The sequence below is a fragment of the Pinus tabuliformis genome, chromosome 2_2, assembly GCF_031772625.1.
Source record: "Pinus tabuliformis cultivar Carrire ecotype Pingquan chromosome 2_2, CPIR1, whole genome shotgun sequence".
Taxonomy (NCBI): domain Eukaryota; kingdom Viridiplantae; phylum Streptophyta; class Pinopsida; order Pinales; family Pinaceae; genus Pinus; species Pinus tabuliformis.
In genome coordinates, this window is record NC_142300.1 from 25,079,076 (window position 1) to 25,092,525 (window position 13,450).

Below are 13,450 nucleotides of genomic sequence, written 5' to 3' on the forward strand. Positions count from 1 at the left end.
GGCCGTTTCTGAAGATTAAGTCTCGATCTTCCTTTGTTTCAAAGTGAAAGGTGTAATACCCTCTTCCACAAAATCTTATGGAGATTTTTCCGCTTATTGAAGAGGTCCAGTTCCTTTCAACCCATTTCTGAACCGAACGAGGGGATGGCCATAGTCCTGTAAACTGGCCAACCAATCCCCTTTTTGCTAGAGACAGCGCCGCTCAACGAGGGAGAGAGATCTCTGGTATATCTTTAAGTTTCTTCACAAACTTGGATATCGACGGTTTAGTATTTGGAGGGCCAATGGCTGAGATCAAGGATGCAAAGGCATCTGCGTTTTCTTCTTGCTCAGACTGATTTCTTGGATGAGGATCTCCATCCTCCGGTGGTTTCGGTGGCTCCATGGACGCAGTAGGAGGCCACTGTGGGTTGTTCTAAACGCAAGGCGACTGAGGCCCTTGGGCCCACCAGGGGAAATCACGGGAGCGCGCGCAGCTCAAAGAGAAAAAAAAAATTCTACCTTTAAGAATACACCTTGAAGGACTAGCACTTGTGTAATCCTTACTAGTTATGAAATAATTTTATTAATAGCCCAATTACAACATTAATCAAATAAACTCACACAATAGATACAATGTGTTTGAAAAATGTAAGTTCTAAATTATGGCATTAAAATGATCTCACAAATCAACACCCTGAAAGAGAGGAGAGGCTAGTTTTTTACAATTTTATTTTGTACTGGCTAGATAACGGTTAGTTCAACTTCTCTCTCAAAACTAATATTTTACATGTTGTCCACATGTCAAAGACCAAGTAAATTAGATAAAAATATTTTTTAATGCATGAGTTTGTCTTCTAAGGGAATTATACTTGGCTCAAATGTCCCTTGGAAGTCCAATGTGCCACTTGCATTGTCCTTGAAAAGGCAAAAGGTACAATATGGTAGTCAAAAGATGTTTAATGCTCCACTTGGATGACCCAATGACTAGCTTGCTTGACATGACTTGCTTTGTTGGAGTGGTTTTGGTCCATGAAGAAACTTGACTTGGTCCTCTGTAGTTTGATTTGGTACTTTGGAGGAGAATTTGACTTTGCAATGGCTTCATTCTTGTCCACTTGAGTTGCAATGACTAGCCTGGCCCTCAAATGGCTAGTTTGACTTGCAATGTCTTTCTTTAATTGACTTTAATGCCTAGTAAGAGGGTTGACTTGGCCACCTTAGCTAGATCTTGAACACCTGCTTGATTGGACTTGCTTTCTTGGAATGGTTTTGGTCCATGGAGAAACTTGACTTGGTCCTTGGTAGTTTGATTTGGTACTTTGGAGGAGAATTTGACTTTGCAACAACTTCATTCTTGTCCAATTGATTTGCAATGACTAGCCTGACCCTCAAATGGCTAGTTTGACTTGCAATGTCTTTCTTTAATTGACTTTAATGGCTAGTAAGAGGGTTGACTTGGTCACCTTGGCTAGATCTTCAACACCCATGAGAATTTGATGACTCCACCACTTGGGTTATGTCCAACTAATTTTTTATGCAACTTTTGACTTATTACATGTCCTTTCACACCAAGCCTCTTGACCCACATGGCATCTAGTGAGGGTGTCATTATACAACAAATGAGGATATCCAAGACCCTAGGGAAAATGAAAATTCTGCCTCTTGGGTTTTGCTTGGTGAATTCTATAGGCTACATTTGAAGTATTGCATGTCAAAGTTCGTCAAAATCTGCCTCTGTTATCGCACCTAGAATCCTCACTAAATGATGGACCACCTTTGACTGCCATTTTCTTGATGATGCCTTCACATTTTGGAAAAATTTCAGCATTGCGTGTCTTCTAGGTTTTTAACAGAGTATTTTGAGACTAAGTTGACTTTTTTCCATTTGGGGACCACAGGCATTTGGAAACATGTACTTCCTTGGAGGCATGAACATGCTGAAAAATTGTGAGACTGCCATGTTGAGAACCGTATGAGAAACACTGCACCAAGGCCAAGGTCACATACAGAGTCAAGGATACATAACTATGCTGTAAGACAGGTACACCTTGATGCGGGCAGGACTGGTCCATACATTGGTGATCACCCCTACATAACCAAGGCTCCTCTAAACCATGAGACCCCTGAGTTCAATCCAGAATCCCTTGATCCTATATAGGATAAAGAGACCAAGGACTTTAGCCCAAAAGGACAGGCCATGGCCGACCATCGCAAGGCTTAGAACCCTAAATACAAAGACTCACATGGTTTTTACAAGGCTTTTGACTTGTGACCTTGGGCTTACAATGGTGATAATGTAAGTGAAAAGTATATGTACCCCTGCTGACATGAGGGGTAACAGATCCCAAGCACATGCTTTTATCGTAGAACATAGGCAAATATTGGGAAATTTTTTCTTACAGTTTTCTATTAAGAATAAGATTTGACTTAAGGACACAGGTGCTTTACCTGTATTTTTAGGTGTTCTTTTAAAAATGCTTGTCATTCAATCGAGATAGAAAACATATGATTTAGTATATGTTTTTATTTATTTATTGGTTTTTTAATTACTGCTTATCCTTTTTTTAAACTTAGGGCTAAGATCTTGGTTTGTACACAAACTTTCATATATATTGTGGATTACTCCATTCATATGCAATGTTGGCTTTGAGATTTTTTTCATTCTACGATGCCTAGAGTCTTCAATATTTTAATTGTATTAGTATTTGTAAAATACTTCTTGCTTCCAATTTCAGTGGATAAGAGCCATACTCTGCTTCAATTGATTCATAGGGAATAGCTTGTTGGGTGATTGTATGTGTTTTTAGGTTTCAGGTGGCCAAGCAGAAAAACATTCATTGTGCTAGAACAGACAACCCTCATTATGCTGCTTCAACTACCAATTTTGATGACAATTTAGATTATAAGTTCTAAATGATTCTTGTAGATGTTTTCATTTAGCATTTGCACTAATTAGATTGAAGGATTTAAAATAATTGATTTTACAGCTTACATATTTTAGGAGTGGATCACAGAATGCTATAAGCAAAAGAAGCTCGTGGATATTGATCGCTATCTTATGCATGCTGGCAAGCCATGGAAGAAAATGCAATCCTTAAATGTTAGCAATGAGAGTGGTAATGGCTTTATATTATAATCAAGCTATATTTTTTTCACTCGAGTAAATATCTCCATGTTCTAAAGAATCTTTCTGATATGAGATACAAAAAAAAATACTAGGTTGTATTTTCTATAAAATATCTTCGTTGGGTTTTTGATTATTTGGAATTACGAATTTTGCAGCAATTGTTCCTTTTAGTTACCACCGAAATCTTCACTCCTTAAATTGTGTAACTATTATCTTTTGGTCAGACAATTATAAGCCCATGAAAAGTGAAGATAATATAATATTGGGTGAAAAACCAAGGCAGACAAAGAAGAAAGTGCAATTGGAGGGAAGAAGCGTCAGTGCTCGGAATGAGGTGAGTGCTTTTTTATACTTTTCTTTGTAGAAGATTACCTATTATACATATGATTTCTGATTTGTATGATTAACAAAAGAAATCTGTGACGTTATCTGTTTTAACTTTAGTCTATCTAGTCAAAGTGGTTATCTTGTGACGGAAGAACCTATCATTTGTTGTTGATAAAAAGCACTTATAATTGATGATGTTGGTAGCTTGTCAATATATTGTGACGACTCATAATTATTGGTACTGTTTTCTCCCTTGTTTTTCTACAACGTTAACTCTCAAGGTTTCACTGTTGTGGAGGGCCAATTCTTGGAAAGAGTTATGACTGGTCTTTTGCTGTTGTGGCTTTAACATTAGTGTTGTATCTTCTGAGGCTGAATAAATAAGGAATAACATTATATATTTTTCTGTCCTTGCCACCAAAAAAATAAATATGGCATAAAGAAGGGGAGAACCCACTTTTGAGGGAGAAATTTTTAGTTGTCAGCATTGTTAATATGAAGAGGTAGACATGATTCAGACAACAAATGTTCATTGATTGTCAAATTGCATACAGGATGAAGTACAAAACCCTACGTGTAAACAAGAGGCCTTTAGAAAAGAAAGTTGGCTTTTAGCACTGTGACCAGTTTTATGTTAAACATGATGGTTACACCATTCTGGGTATATCACAATTTTTGTCTACTACAGGTCTGCAACATGGGGCACCTAGTTATAATTTTTTTTATTTTTAATGTTTTGTTGAGGATGGACTAAATGACCTTCATAAGTGTTATCCAAATGATGTTATCATTGGAGCGCAAAGCTTAAGCAACCATGACCTGTTTGGTAATGTAAATAGTGTTATGCATTAAGGTTCTATAAATTTATGAATTTAGATTGATGTAAACAAGGATGGAATGAACTAATTAGTGAAAAACGTGTGAAGGCTGTGGCAAATAACTAAAGAACGTGTTAAGGATGTAGCAATCAGTTAAGGTTGTGTCTAGGTCATAAGAGTTTGCTTAGGTTTTATAACTATGGTCATATTATCATCTAATAGTTCAAACAGTTTGGAATATGATTTATGGGTTGTTATGTAGCATCTCTAAATGGAAAGATGAAGACAACAATTATACCAATGTAATGTCCCCAACTGCTTTGAAGACATAAGACGGGGTTTTGATAGCCGAATAAGTTCCCATAGGCCAAGGTGGGGAAATTTTAATAAGGGAACATGATTTGCCTAGGAAAAACATTATAACTACTTAAGGGGTGAAAAATGGGACATATCCTAAGCTAATCAAAAATCACTTTCATTTTGTAAAGTAAAAAGTTCCTAAAGTGACTTTATAAAAATTAAAAGGGTAAAATGGTGACAAAAGTGACTACTGAATTATAAAAGGAGAAAAATGAGAAGTCTCTCCTCATTTTATCACTTGCAATTTGAGAAAATAAGCTTTTGGATAGTTTTTGGAGAGAAACTTGGGGTTTGAGAAACCCTAGCCGCCATTGGTAGCTTCAGTGTTGAAACTATACACCTTAATTGGTTCTGAGAGTGGAATCACTCTGATGTCACCACTATGCTACCAAGGAGAAGAAGATTTACATAAGATAATGGAGGCACAAGGTTTTATCAGTTGATTTTATCTTCTAATATCAAGTTTTTCATATATCTTTGAGAAACTAAGTTTCAAGCTGAGTTATGTGGACGAGTTCATAGAGAAAAAGAGCCAAGTTTCTCTTGCTATAGCTGGCCAAAGCTTTGAGTTTACTGAGGTCGAAGTTGGCACCAAGAAGGAATCGAGTTTCTCTTATTGATAGTGTTGACTGTGCCTTTCATTCTGAGCTTTCTTGGGTCGAGTTCCTATGTTGAGGAAGACGTGTTCCTTTCACCTTGTTTGTTGGTTGAGACTGTCAAGTATTGGGTCGAAGGTTTGTGGCCAAAGAGGCGAGTTTCCATTGCTGTAGGAAGCTGAGTTCTCACCCTTTAGTGCTAGATGTATTTCTCATTTGTGGGGATGGATTTTTTGAGGAGAGGGAGCTGCATTGTATCAGTTTAAGAGGACGTGCTTTCTATTCATTGCTAGATGGAATATGATATTTCAGAGGGACACGTTTCATGGTTTTTCCTTGGCCGAGTTATTGCTAGTTGATTTGTAGTGTTCACAACCATAAATGTGTTGAAGACTGTAACTAGTGTTGGTCTTCATAATTGTATTTGAGTCATGATGTAATGTATTTGTCAAAAGAAAGAAAATAAATATTATTATGAAAAAATATTTATTAAGCATGGGCTTCATGATTTATTATTTTATTTATAGGTCAAAGCCTCCACTGTAGGCTTCTAGGGTTTATGTCATGAGTTCTAGTCCATGTCGTCATTTAATAAACCTTTCTTGGGCTTTATTTATCAAGAAAGAAAATTATTTTTGATGTAAATTGAGTCAAATAGGCCTCCTCCACCAAGTTGGCCTCAAAAGGGACAAGTCGGCCTCAAAGGGAGTCAAAAACCACTATATATAGGCAACAACTCAACCTCATTTGGAGCACAAGACAAGCAAGTTCGACTTGCAGTTGCTAGAAGAGAAAAAGAAGAGCGAAATACCATAGAAGGAGGAGAAAACCCTAACAAAGGAGACACTTGTCAAGCCAGAAGAAGCCAAAATTGTCTCTTTTTTGTCACGTACGAAGTTTTTGGGTTGTTTTAGGAGGGCCGAAATTTCAGATCTGCGGTAGGGCTGAAATTCTGCGCGCAGGAGGACCGAAATTCTGTGTGGTAGCTAGGTTGAATCTATTTCACTAGACTAGAAAAGACTACTGAAGTTTGTATAATCATTCTGGAAGGTTGACATGGTGGAGTGAGGAAGGTCTTGTGGTCTGGTCTAAGGTCTTGGATTGTCTCAATTGATTTGAATCTACTAGTGGAAGAGTTTGACTGGGTTTTCCCCTTCATAGGGGTTTTAGCCCTGGCTGAGTTCCTATCTGGTATCATTGATCTTCATGTTGTAATTTGATGATTGCTTGATGAGAAGAAGATAAAAGAACATAAAAAAACTTAATAAGAATACAAGAATATCACAAGTAATTGTCAACATAAAGAAATTTTTTCTGCCTTTCTGATTTTCTAACATGGTATCAGAGCTAAGGTAAAGGAAGAGAAGGAAAAAGGTAGCTTGAAGATCTATTGAAGGAAGGGTCAAGAAAAGTTTCAAGGAAGATCGTAAGGAGTAGAAGAAAGCCTATTATCTAGTAAGGGAGACATTGTAAAATCTATGGCAACTTCAATGAAGACAAAAAACAAGCTAGAAGGAGCCTCCAGTTACAGAGCATTGAAGAAGTGGATAGGTTTCATCCTTGCAAAACATAAAGTATTGGATTTTATTTAAGGTAAGGTTAAGGAGCCCGCAAATGATGCAGGAAAAGAAAGATACAAGGAAATAGATATCCAAGCTATGAATCTAATTGTAGATGGAGTGAAGGACAATCTAATTCCCTATATATCCTATATAAACATTGCAAAAGAGATATATGAGACTCTCTCCAAGTCGTTTACCATCAAGAACATTGGATAAGTAGCTAGTCTCAAGAATTAACTAAGAACAATAAAGATGACAAAGAATGATACTGTATCTTCCTATTTTTTAAGGATCTCCCGAATAAGAGATGAGCTCCAAGCCATTGATGAAGTCATTCTAGATAAAGAACTTTTGATTGTTGCACTACTAGGTCTACCAAAATCATGGAGCTCTTTTGCATCAGGCATTAGCAGTGGGAAAGAAACACCATCATTTGAAGAAATGTGGAATGCATGTAGTTAAGAAGAAGCTCACATCTCATTAGTAAGTGATAAGAAGGAAAATGAAGAGAAAAACACATCCAATGCATATTTTGTGAAATTTTATCTATTGCAGTTACTGGAAATTATTCTTCCAACTCAAAAATTAGTTATGCAATTTATTTGCTATGACAAATAACGAATAAAATCACAACTGTAATTTTCACCATCAAAATAATGCGGAAAATAAAATATTGGAAACTGAGAAATTCTAGCGCACAAACAATAATTTCGACACAATTATTTTTGGACGGTTGTCCCCAGAAAAACCCAACTTGGGAAAACCGGTGCAGCAGATGAGGGTTTTATTTGTGCAAAAACTTCGGTGTCATTTTATGTGTGCATTAATTTTCAGTTCCTTATTTATTTTCCACAACATTTATTTAATTGTGAAGATTGCAGTAGTGAGCTATTCGTTATTTATCGCTAATTAAATAATAGAAGACAAATAAAGTACATCAGTTAGAAGAATAGTTTCTATTTTATCACAATCGTGGATTTTTCTGTTTCAGAGGGAGATCTGAAGCACTCTCTTCAGATCTGCGCAGATTAGCCTGGTAGTGCGTATAGTAGAGAGGTAGAGTTCGATTTCCAGATCCAGTTGATGGAGAAGTGCGAATTGCTTCAGATTTGTAGTTGCAAGCAATGGATTTGCTAGAGAGAGGGTTTCAGTGAGCATATTAGTGATTTTGTAGAGCATATCTATCAGATCTGGGCATAGTAATTTGTAGAAGGGTTTTATAGCTGCAAATATATGTAGGGAAGGAAGAGGAAAATAGATGAGAGGAATTTCCATCAATTTTGCAGAAGGGTTTCCAGTTTTTCTAGTCAGGAAGAGGAGATCGAAATTTGATCAACATAAGGCCATTCCAAGGGCAGCAATGCGTGTGGCGAAAGGTAGAGCGAGCTACCTAGAAAGGAATAGCAGGAAGTGCGAGTTCTTGGAAGGACACCGGAGGCTAGTGCAAGAACAAATCTGCGCATTCCAGGAGGAGTGCGAATAGCAGAGGAGGCCAGATGTAGTTGCTGAAAAGAGAAGGATATTTCTAGCATATACTTCTCCAGTATTCTCAGAGTTAGGAAGGTTGACTTATCAATAGAAAGAGGGCCGAAGCAAACAAATCGAATAATTAGATTACCTAGTTCGCAGACCTGAAGCAGTAATTTGATTTTCGGTTATCGAATCTATTTGTCGGAGGAGGTGTGAATAGCTTCAGAGATAGAGGAAGGCAGTGTATTCACCAAATCTAATTTCTAGGAGCATTTCTCAATGAGCAATGCAATTGGCAGGATCTAGTGCGGGTTGTCACAAGATCCAATGTGAGCTGCAGGAAGAGGGTGCGAGTTTATAGAAGAGGATGAGTTGGTATTCAGAGGAAACAATGAGTTTCCAGATCGAATTGCCAGTTGGAGGAGTGAAATAAAAATTCTCCAGTATTTGAGTTTCGTAGTTTGTTTTTGCAACTTTTTAAAGATGGCTATACGAGATAGCTAGAAGAGGCCGTACGAGTTAGCCAAAACGTAGATCTGAGCAACAGATTGACTTCCAGTTGTCGGAGACAGGTGTCGGAGGAAGTGTGAGTTGTCAAGTGCGAGTTGCAAAGCGAAGAAGGGTCCCAACAAGGGACAAGACTCAAAAGGAGAAAAGAAATAGGTCATGTGTATGACACCAGATCCAGGTGGAGGAGTATGATACTCCTATGAGTCAAGAACTAGGCGGGGTCCATAGGTGAGCAACATGAAGTCTAGATCAGATCCAGTTGTTGTTCACATGGATCATTACCTTTGCTACAGGGGCCCACAATATCATAGTAGGAGGTTCAGTGTCAGCAGAGCTAGCTGCAATCAGTTCTTGAGAGACAGTGCAGAGCTAGTTGCAATGGCACAGGTAGTGCGAATTGCTCAGTTGTAGGGTGCAGATGTAGTTCCAGCCAATGTTTTAAAACTAGGATGGTCCGAATCGGATTTGGCCTGGTTGACCGGGTTAGAGCCCTGCCTAAGTCAGTTAGGTAGAAAAACTGGTCCGATGGTCAATTCGTTATCGAACCGGCCGAGTCAAACACCCAGAATGTAAGAACCTGAACTATAAGCTAATTTCTAAATAGTAGAACCTGAAATAATGAATACAGAATTTTAAAGAAATTTAATCTAATGAATACTAACCTTTTTGCTTTGCTAAAAAGATCTTTTTGCTTTGCTAAAAAATCTGTCTACTCTGCTGCAGTTCTTGTCCAACTGTCTGCTCTGCTGAAAATCTATCTGGTTTGCTGCAATTCTTGACCGGCTGTGTCACCAAAACAGCCAAAACCACCCTGCCGAACTGAGTACAACCTAGGTACTCAGCCTCAGAAAGCTTTCAGTTGAAGCAATCTGATTTTCCCCGTGCCGAAAAACATCAGTATAATCAAGACTCAAGTTTCCTTCATAACTGTACTACAGTATCCAATTTTGTTCTCCCCTCCCCCAAAATGATTTTTCCCTTCTCCTTTTATTTCCTCATCCATCGCCTTCTTTTCCTTCTTCGTGTCAATTTTATGGCTACGTGTAACTTTTATGAAATCGAATCTGATTTGATTTCGTTGATTTTTATTTGAATACGTAGTTTGATTTAATAAGGTTTATTTTTAGTCGGTTCGGCCGAGCCTGTCTTAAACCGATCGAGCTATAGTCCTCAGGGAAGAAAGGCAGCAACTCGGACTTCAAACTCATTTTTTTGTTTGTTTTTTTCGTAATGCCTCTGTCTCTCTACCAAGCCTATAAAAGTGACCCAACCCCCTCACATTTACTCACAACTATCTCATTGCATTTGTGTGAACATTTGTGAGGAGTTTGTGAAGAGTTGGAGTTGGCTTTTGGAGCTGGCTTTTGGAGCAGTAGTGAGGAGGAGCCATGGGTTTCCCTGTCTGACTCTGATTCAGAGTCTGAGCTTGATTTTCTTGCCTTGTTTAGCAGTAGTGACTAGTGATGTTTTGTTGTAGAGGCCATTTAGAGCCTCCTTGGTTATGTGTTTTTGTTTTGATCTCTATATATTACATGTATTGAACAATGCATTGCGTGCCATTTTGATATAATAGATATATTCATGAGCATACTTTGATCATATGTTGTCTTCTCTCTATATTCTAACGCTTTCAGTTTGGAAACATGAATGAAAATTTTAAAAATATGTTTTTTCATAAAAAAATAAATATTTTATATATTTTATACAACAACCGAGTCATTGAAATCAACTAGGTTGAGTCGGTATAGAGTCAGAGTCGACCCTCAACCGGTTTCGAATCCGAGTCGGAGTTTTAAACTATGGTTCCAGCCAGAGTGGTTTCCCATTGGGAGATCGAGACTAAGAGGGAGCCTAACCATAGAAGGATCATCCCTATGGAAGCTTAGAGCATCAGGTTTTGAGGAGATCAGTGTCTCTATTACAGTAGTTGCAACAACAATGCAGGATTAGCAGCAGAGCAGTAGTAGCAGTAGTGTGAGGTAGATCATAGTATGCGTAGTAGCATGGTGGACAGTGAGAACTAGCCGTATCATAGATGTCAGACACCAACAACGTGATTAGCCCAACTACAGGATGTTCTTCTATAAAGTGGAGGAATATGTTGAGGAGAGAGAACACCTTCCTCGCTAAGAGGGAGTGTTAGAATTTTGGTAGCATCGAACAGGTGGTCTAGTCTCTAAGGTGTCAGAGAGGCTAAGGAACTTCATATCTTCAATACCTAGAAATGGTTTCGTGAGGTTTGGTTCCAAAACACCTTAATTAAATTAATTGATTGGATAATTAAAATTTCCTAAGTTAGAGTTAGGAAAATTGGTTAATTAAAGTGAATAAATTAAGGAGATCGACTTATGCTCTAGAGACTTCCAAAAGTGACTTGGATCAAGTCTAAGATATCTTGGCCATTAGTGCTCCAACGAGAGATTATAAGAGCAAGTCGATGGGGCTTGGAGAAGACACATCGAAGGAGCAAGAAAGTAGGGTAGTGCGAATTTGCCAGTGTAGTATTCAGTGAGGGAAGAGTTCGAGCTAGCAGAGCATCAGTGAGAGGATCAACAAAGATTGGAGAGAAGGTTTCTAGGGGAGGTTTTCCACCGAAATTTGCAAAGGCTGAGTCCACTAGCAGTAATGTCGTGCGAATTTCTCTAGTGCGCAGATCTGGGCAGCAAATTGTGTTTTCCAATCTCCGGGAGCGAGTTGCCTAATGCGTGTGTAGGATCACCAGATCTCAGTTTTCAGCAAGTGCGTATTTCCTGCAACAGTGTTTTTTTGTGCACATTTATTGAAGGAGGCCAAGTTTGATTTTGCAAGGGAAACAAAGGGTTTCCAGGTGGATCTGCTAGTTGGAGTGGTGGAGAAAATTTTTCGAAGCTTACCCTGTATTTGGCAAGTAGATCTATGTACCCTCTAATTTGCTGAAGAGAATAACATATAAACCCTCATTTTGCTGCACCGGTTTTCCCTTCGGGATTTTTCCAGGGACGTTAGTCCAAAAACTTCGGTGTCATTTTATGTATGTGTGCATTATTTCTCAGTTCCTGATTTATTTTCCGCAACATTTATTTAATTGTTAAGATTGCAGTAGTGAGCTACTCATTATTTGCCATTAATTAAATAACAGAAGACAAATAAACTGCATCTGTTAGAAGAATAATTTCCAGTTTATTGCAATCATGGATTTGTCACATTGAAGTGATCATTCAGAGAGGGACATTACATTTGAATAAACAATCTTAAGAGCTCACATCAAGAGTGAACTAGAACATCATGCCACTAGAAGAGTGATGCTCGTATCGATGCTCAAATATGTGATCACAATCTCCTCATGACATTTTTGTCGATCATCTAATGTATAAAGCTTGTTGATGGATGCTTCAATTTGTTTAATGACCTATCTAGGTAGTGTTTTTCAATGGAGCTCTACTTAATCTTCCTCCCTTAGTGAACTTATCTATGCATCTACTGGTTACCTATTTTATTTGGAGACAAAACTTATTTGGATCTCCAAACACAGGATGTTTTGAGCAATGCTTGTTTAATCCTCACCTTGTTAAATTCCTTGTGCTTTGTGAAAATTCTATCACTGCAGCAACTGATTTATTTTTCCTACTTATTCCACAATAAGTTATTTATGAAATTACTTCAATAAACATTAAAATAAATACTGCTGTAGATATCACACCGTAATACAGAAACAAACATATGCACAAGAATTAACACATTGACACAGATATTTTGGACAACAGTCCCCAGAAAAACCCAATGTGGGAAAACCTGTGCAATAAGGGAGGATTTTATTATTCAGCAATTCTTCTGTACAACAGGGTGCCAAACTGGCTTACCCACAGAGAGAAATAATTCTCCAGCACTTGTCCCAATTCCAGCGTCAGCCCAGTTGACCTCTGCGTGGCTCTCAAACCCTCTGCATCAGCCCCTGCTTGATTGCGTCAACCCTGGGCCTCTCTGCGTCACTCACGCAGGCCCAACAAGTGACTGCGCAGCCTTCTGCTGCTTCTGTGTTTGCCTCTCCTGCCTCAGCGCTGATCTCCAGTGGCTGTTCCCGCCTCTCTGCTCCGTACTTGTTTCCTCCTGGCTGCTCACCAGACCACTAGTTCAATTTCTCAGCTAACCCCGCTCTAGAAATTGAATTGACTGGTCTCCCTCAGTGTGTTCTCCAAGTGACCCTCAAGCCTTCTCTTATACTTTTTTTGTTGACAAATCAACGACCGAGATTAAGTTCCTAATCAACGACTAAGATTAGATCTGGCTTGATCCATGACTTTTGGACCATTCTAACACAATTTTATATTAATACACATTAATATTTTATTTTCCCTAAGTTTAGACTTAGGGACTCCATTAAAAATATTAATTATTTTAATATCTCCCAAACTGTTTAGAATTTGCCCAAACCCTTTCTGGGTATTGGAGATCTCATGTGCCTTAGCCTCTCCACCAATATTCGTGGCTAGAGCACATCCGATGCTACCCCAAATCAACACTCCCTCTTAGCGAGGACTGTGTTCTGGTAATACTCCTCACTGAGTATCAGTCTGATCATTCGGCATCGGTCCCTGTGCTGATGCTAAGCCTCCTTGCCCAACATCCTCTACGCTGTTGCATCCTGTATTGCTGCCCATGGCTTTGCTACTGCCACTGCTGCATCTGTATGACAACTCCCTCTGCATCCGTGCTGCTGCT

At 38.6% G+C, this 13,450-nt stretch overlaps 1 protein-coding gene across 4 annotated transcripts in view; it reads left to right on the top strand.

The window, feature by feature from the left end:
* LOC149191346 (uncharacterized) overlaps positions 1-13,450 on the top strand; it is a 254,543-nt gene that overhangs the window by 199,462 nt on the left and 41,631 nt on the right. For 2 of the 4 annotated variants that reach the window (XM_089404183.1, XM_089404182.1), the window contains exons 4-5: positions 2,984-3,098; positions 3,265-3,443. In XM_089404183.1, coding sequence (XP_089260309.1) covers positions 2,984-3,098; positions 3,265-3,443 — 294 coding nt within the window. The remainder of the gene's footprint in view (positions 1-2,983; positions 3,099-3,264; positions 3,444-13,450) is intronic. The other 2 variants (XM_089404185.1, XM_089404184.1) reach the window with 1 other exon arrangement.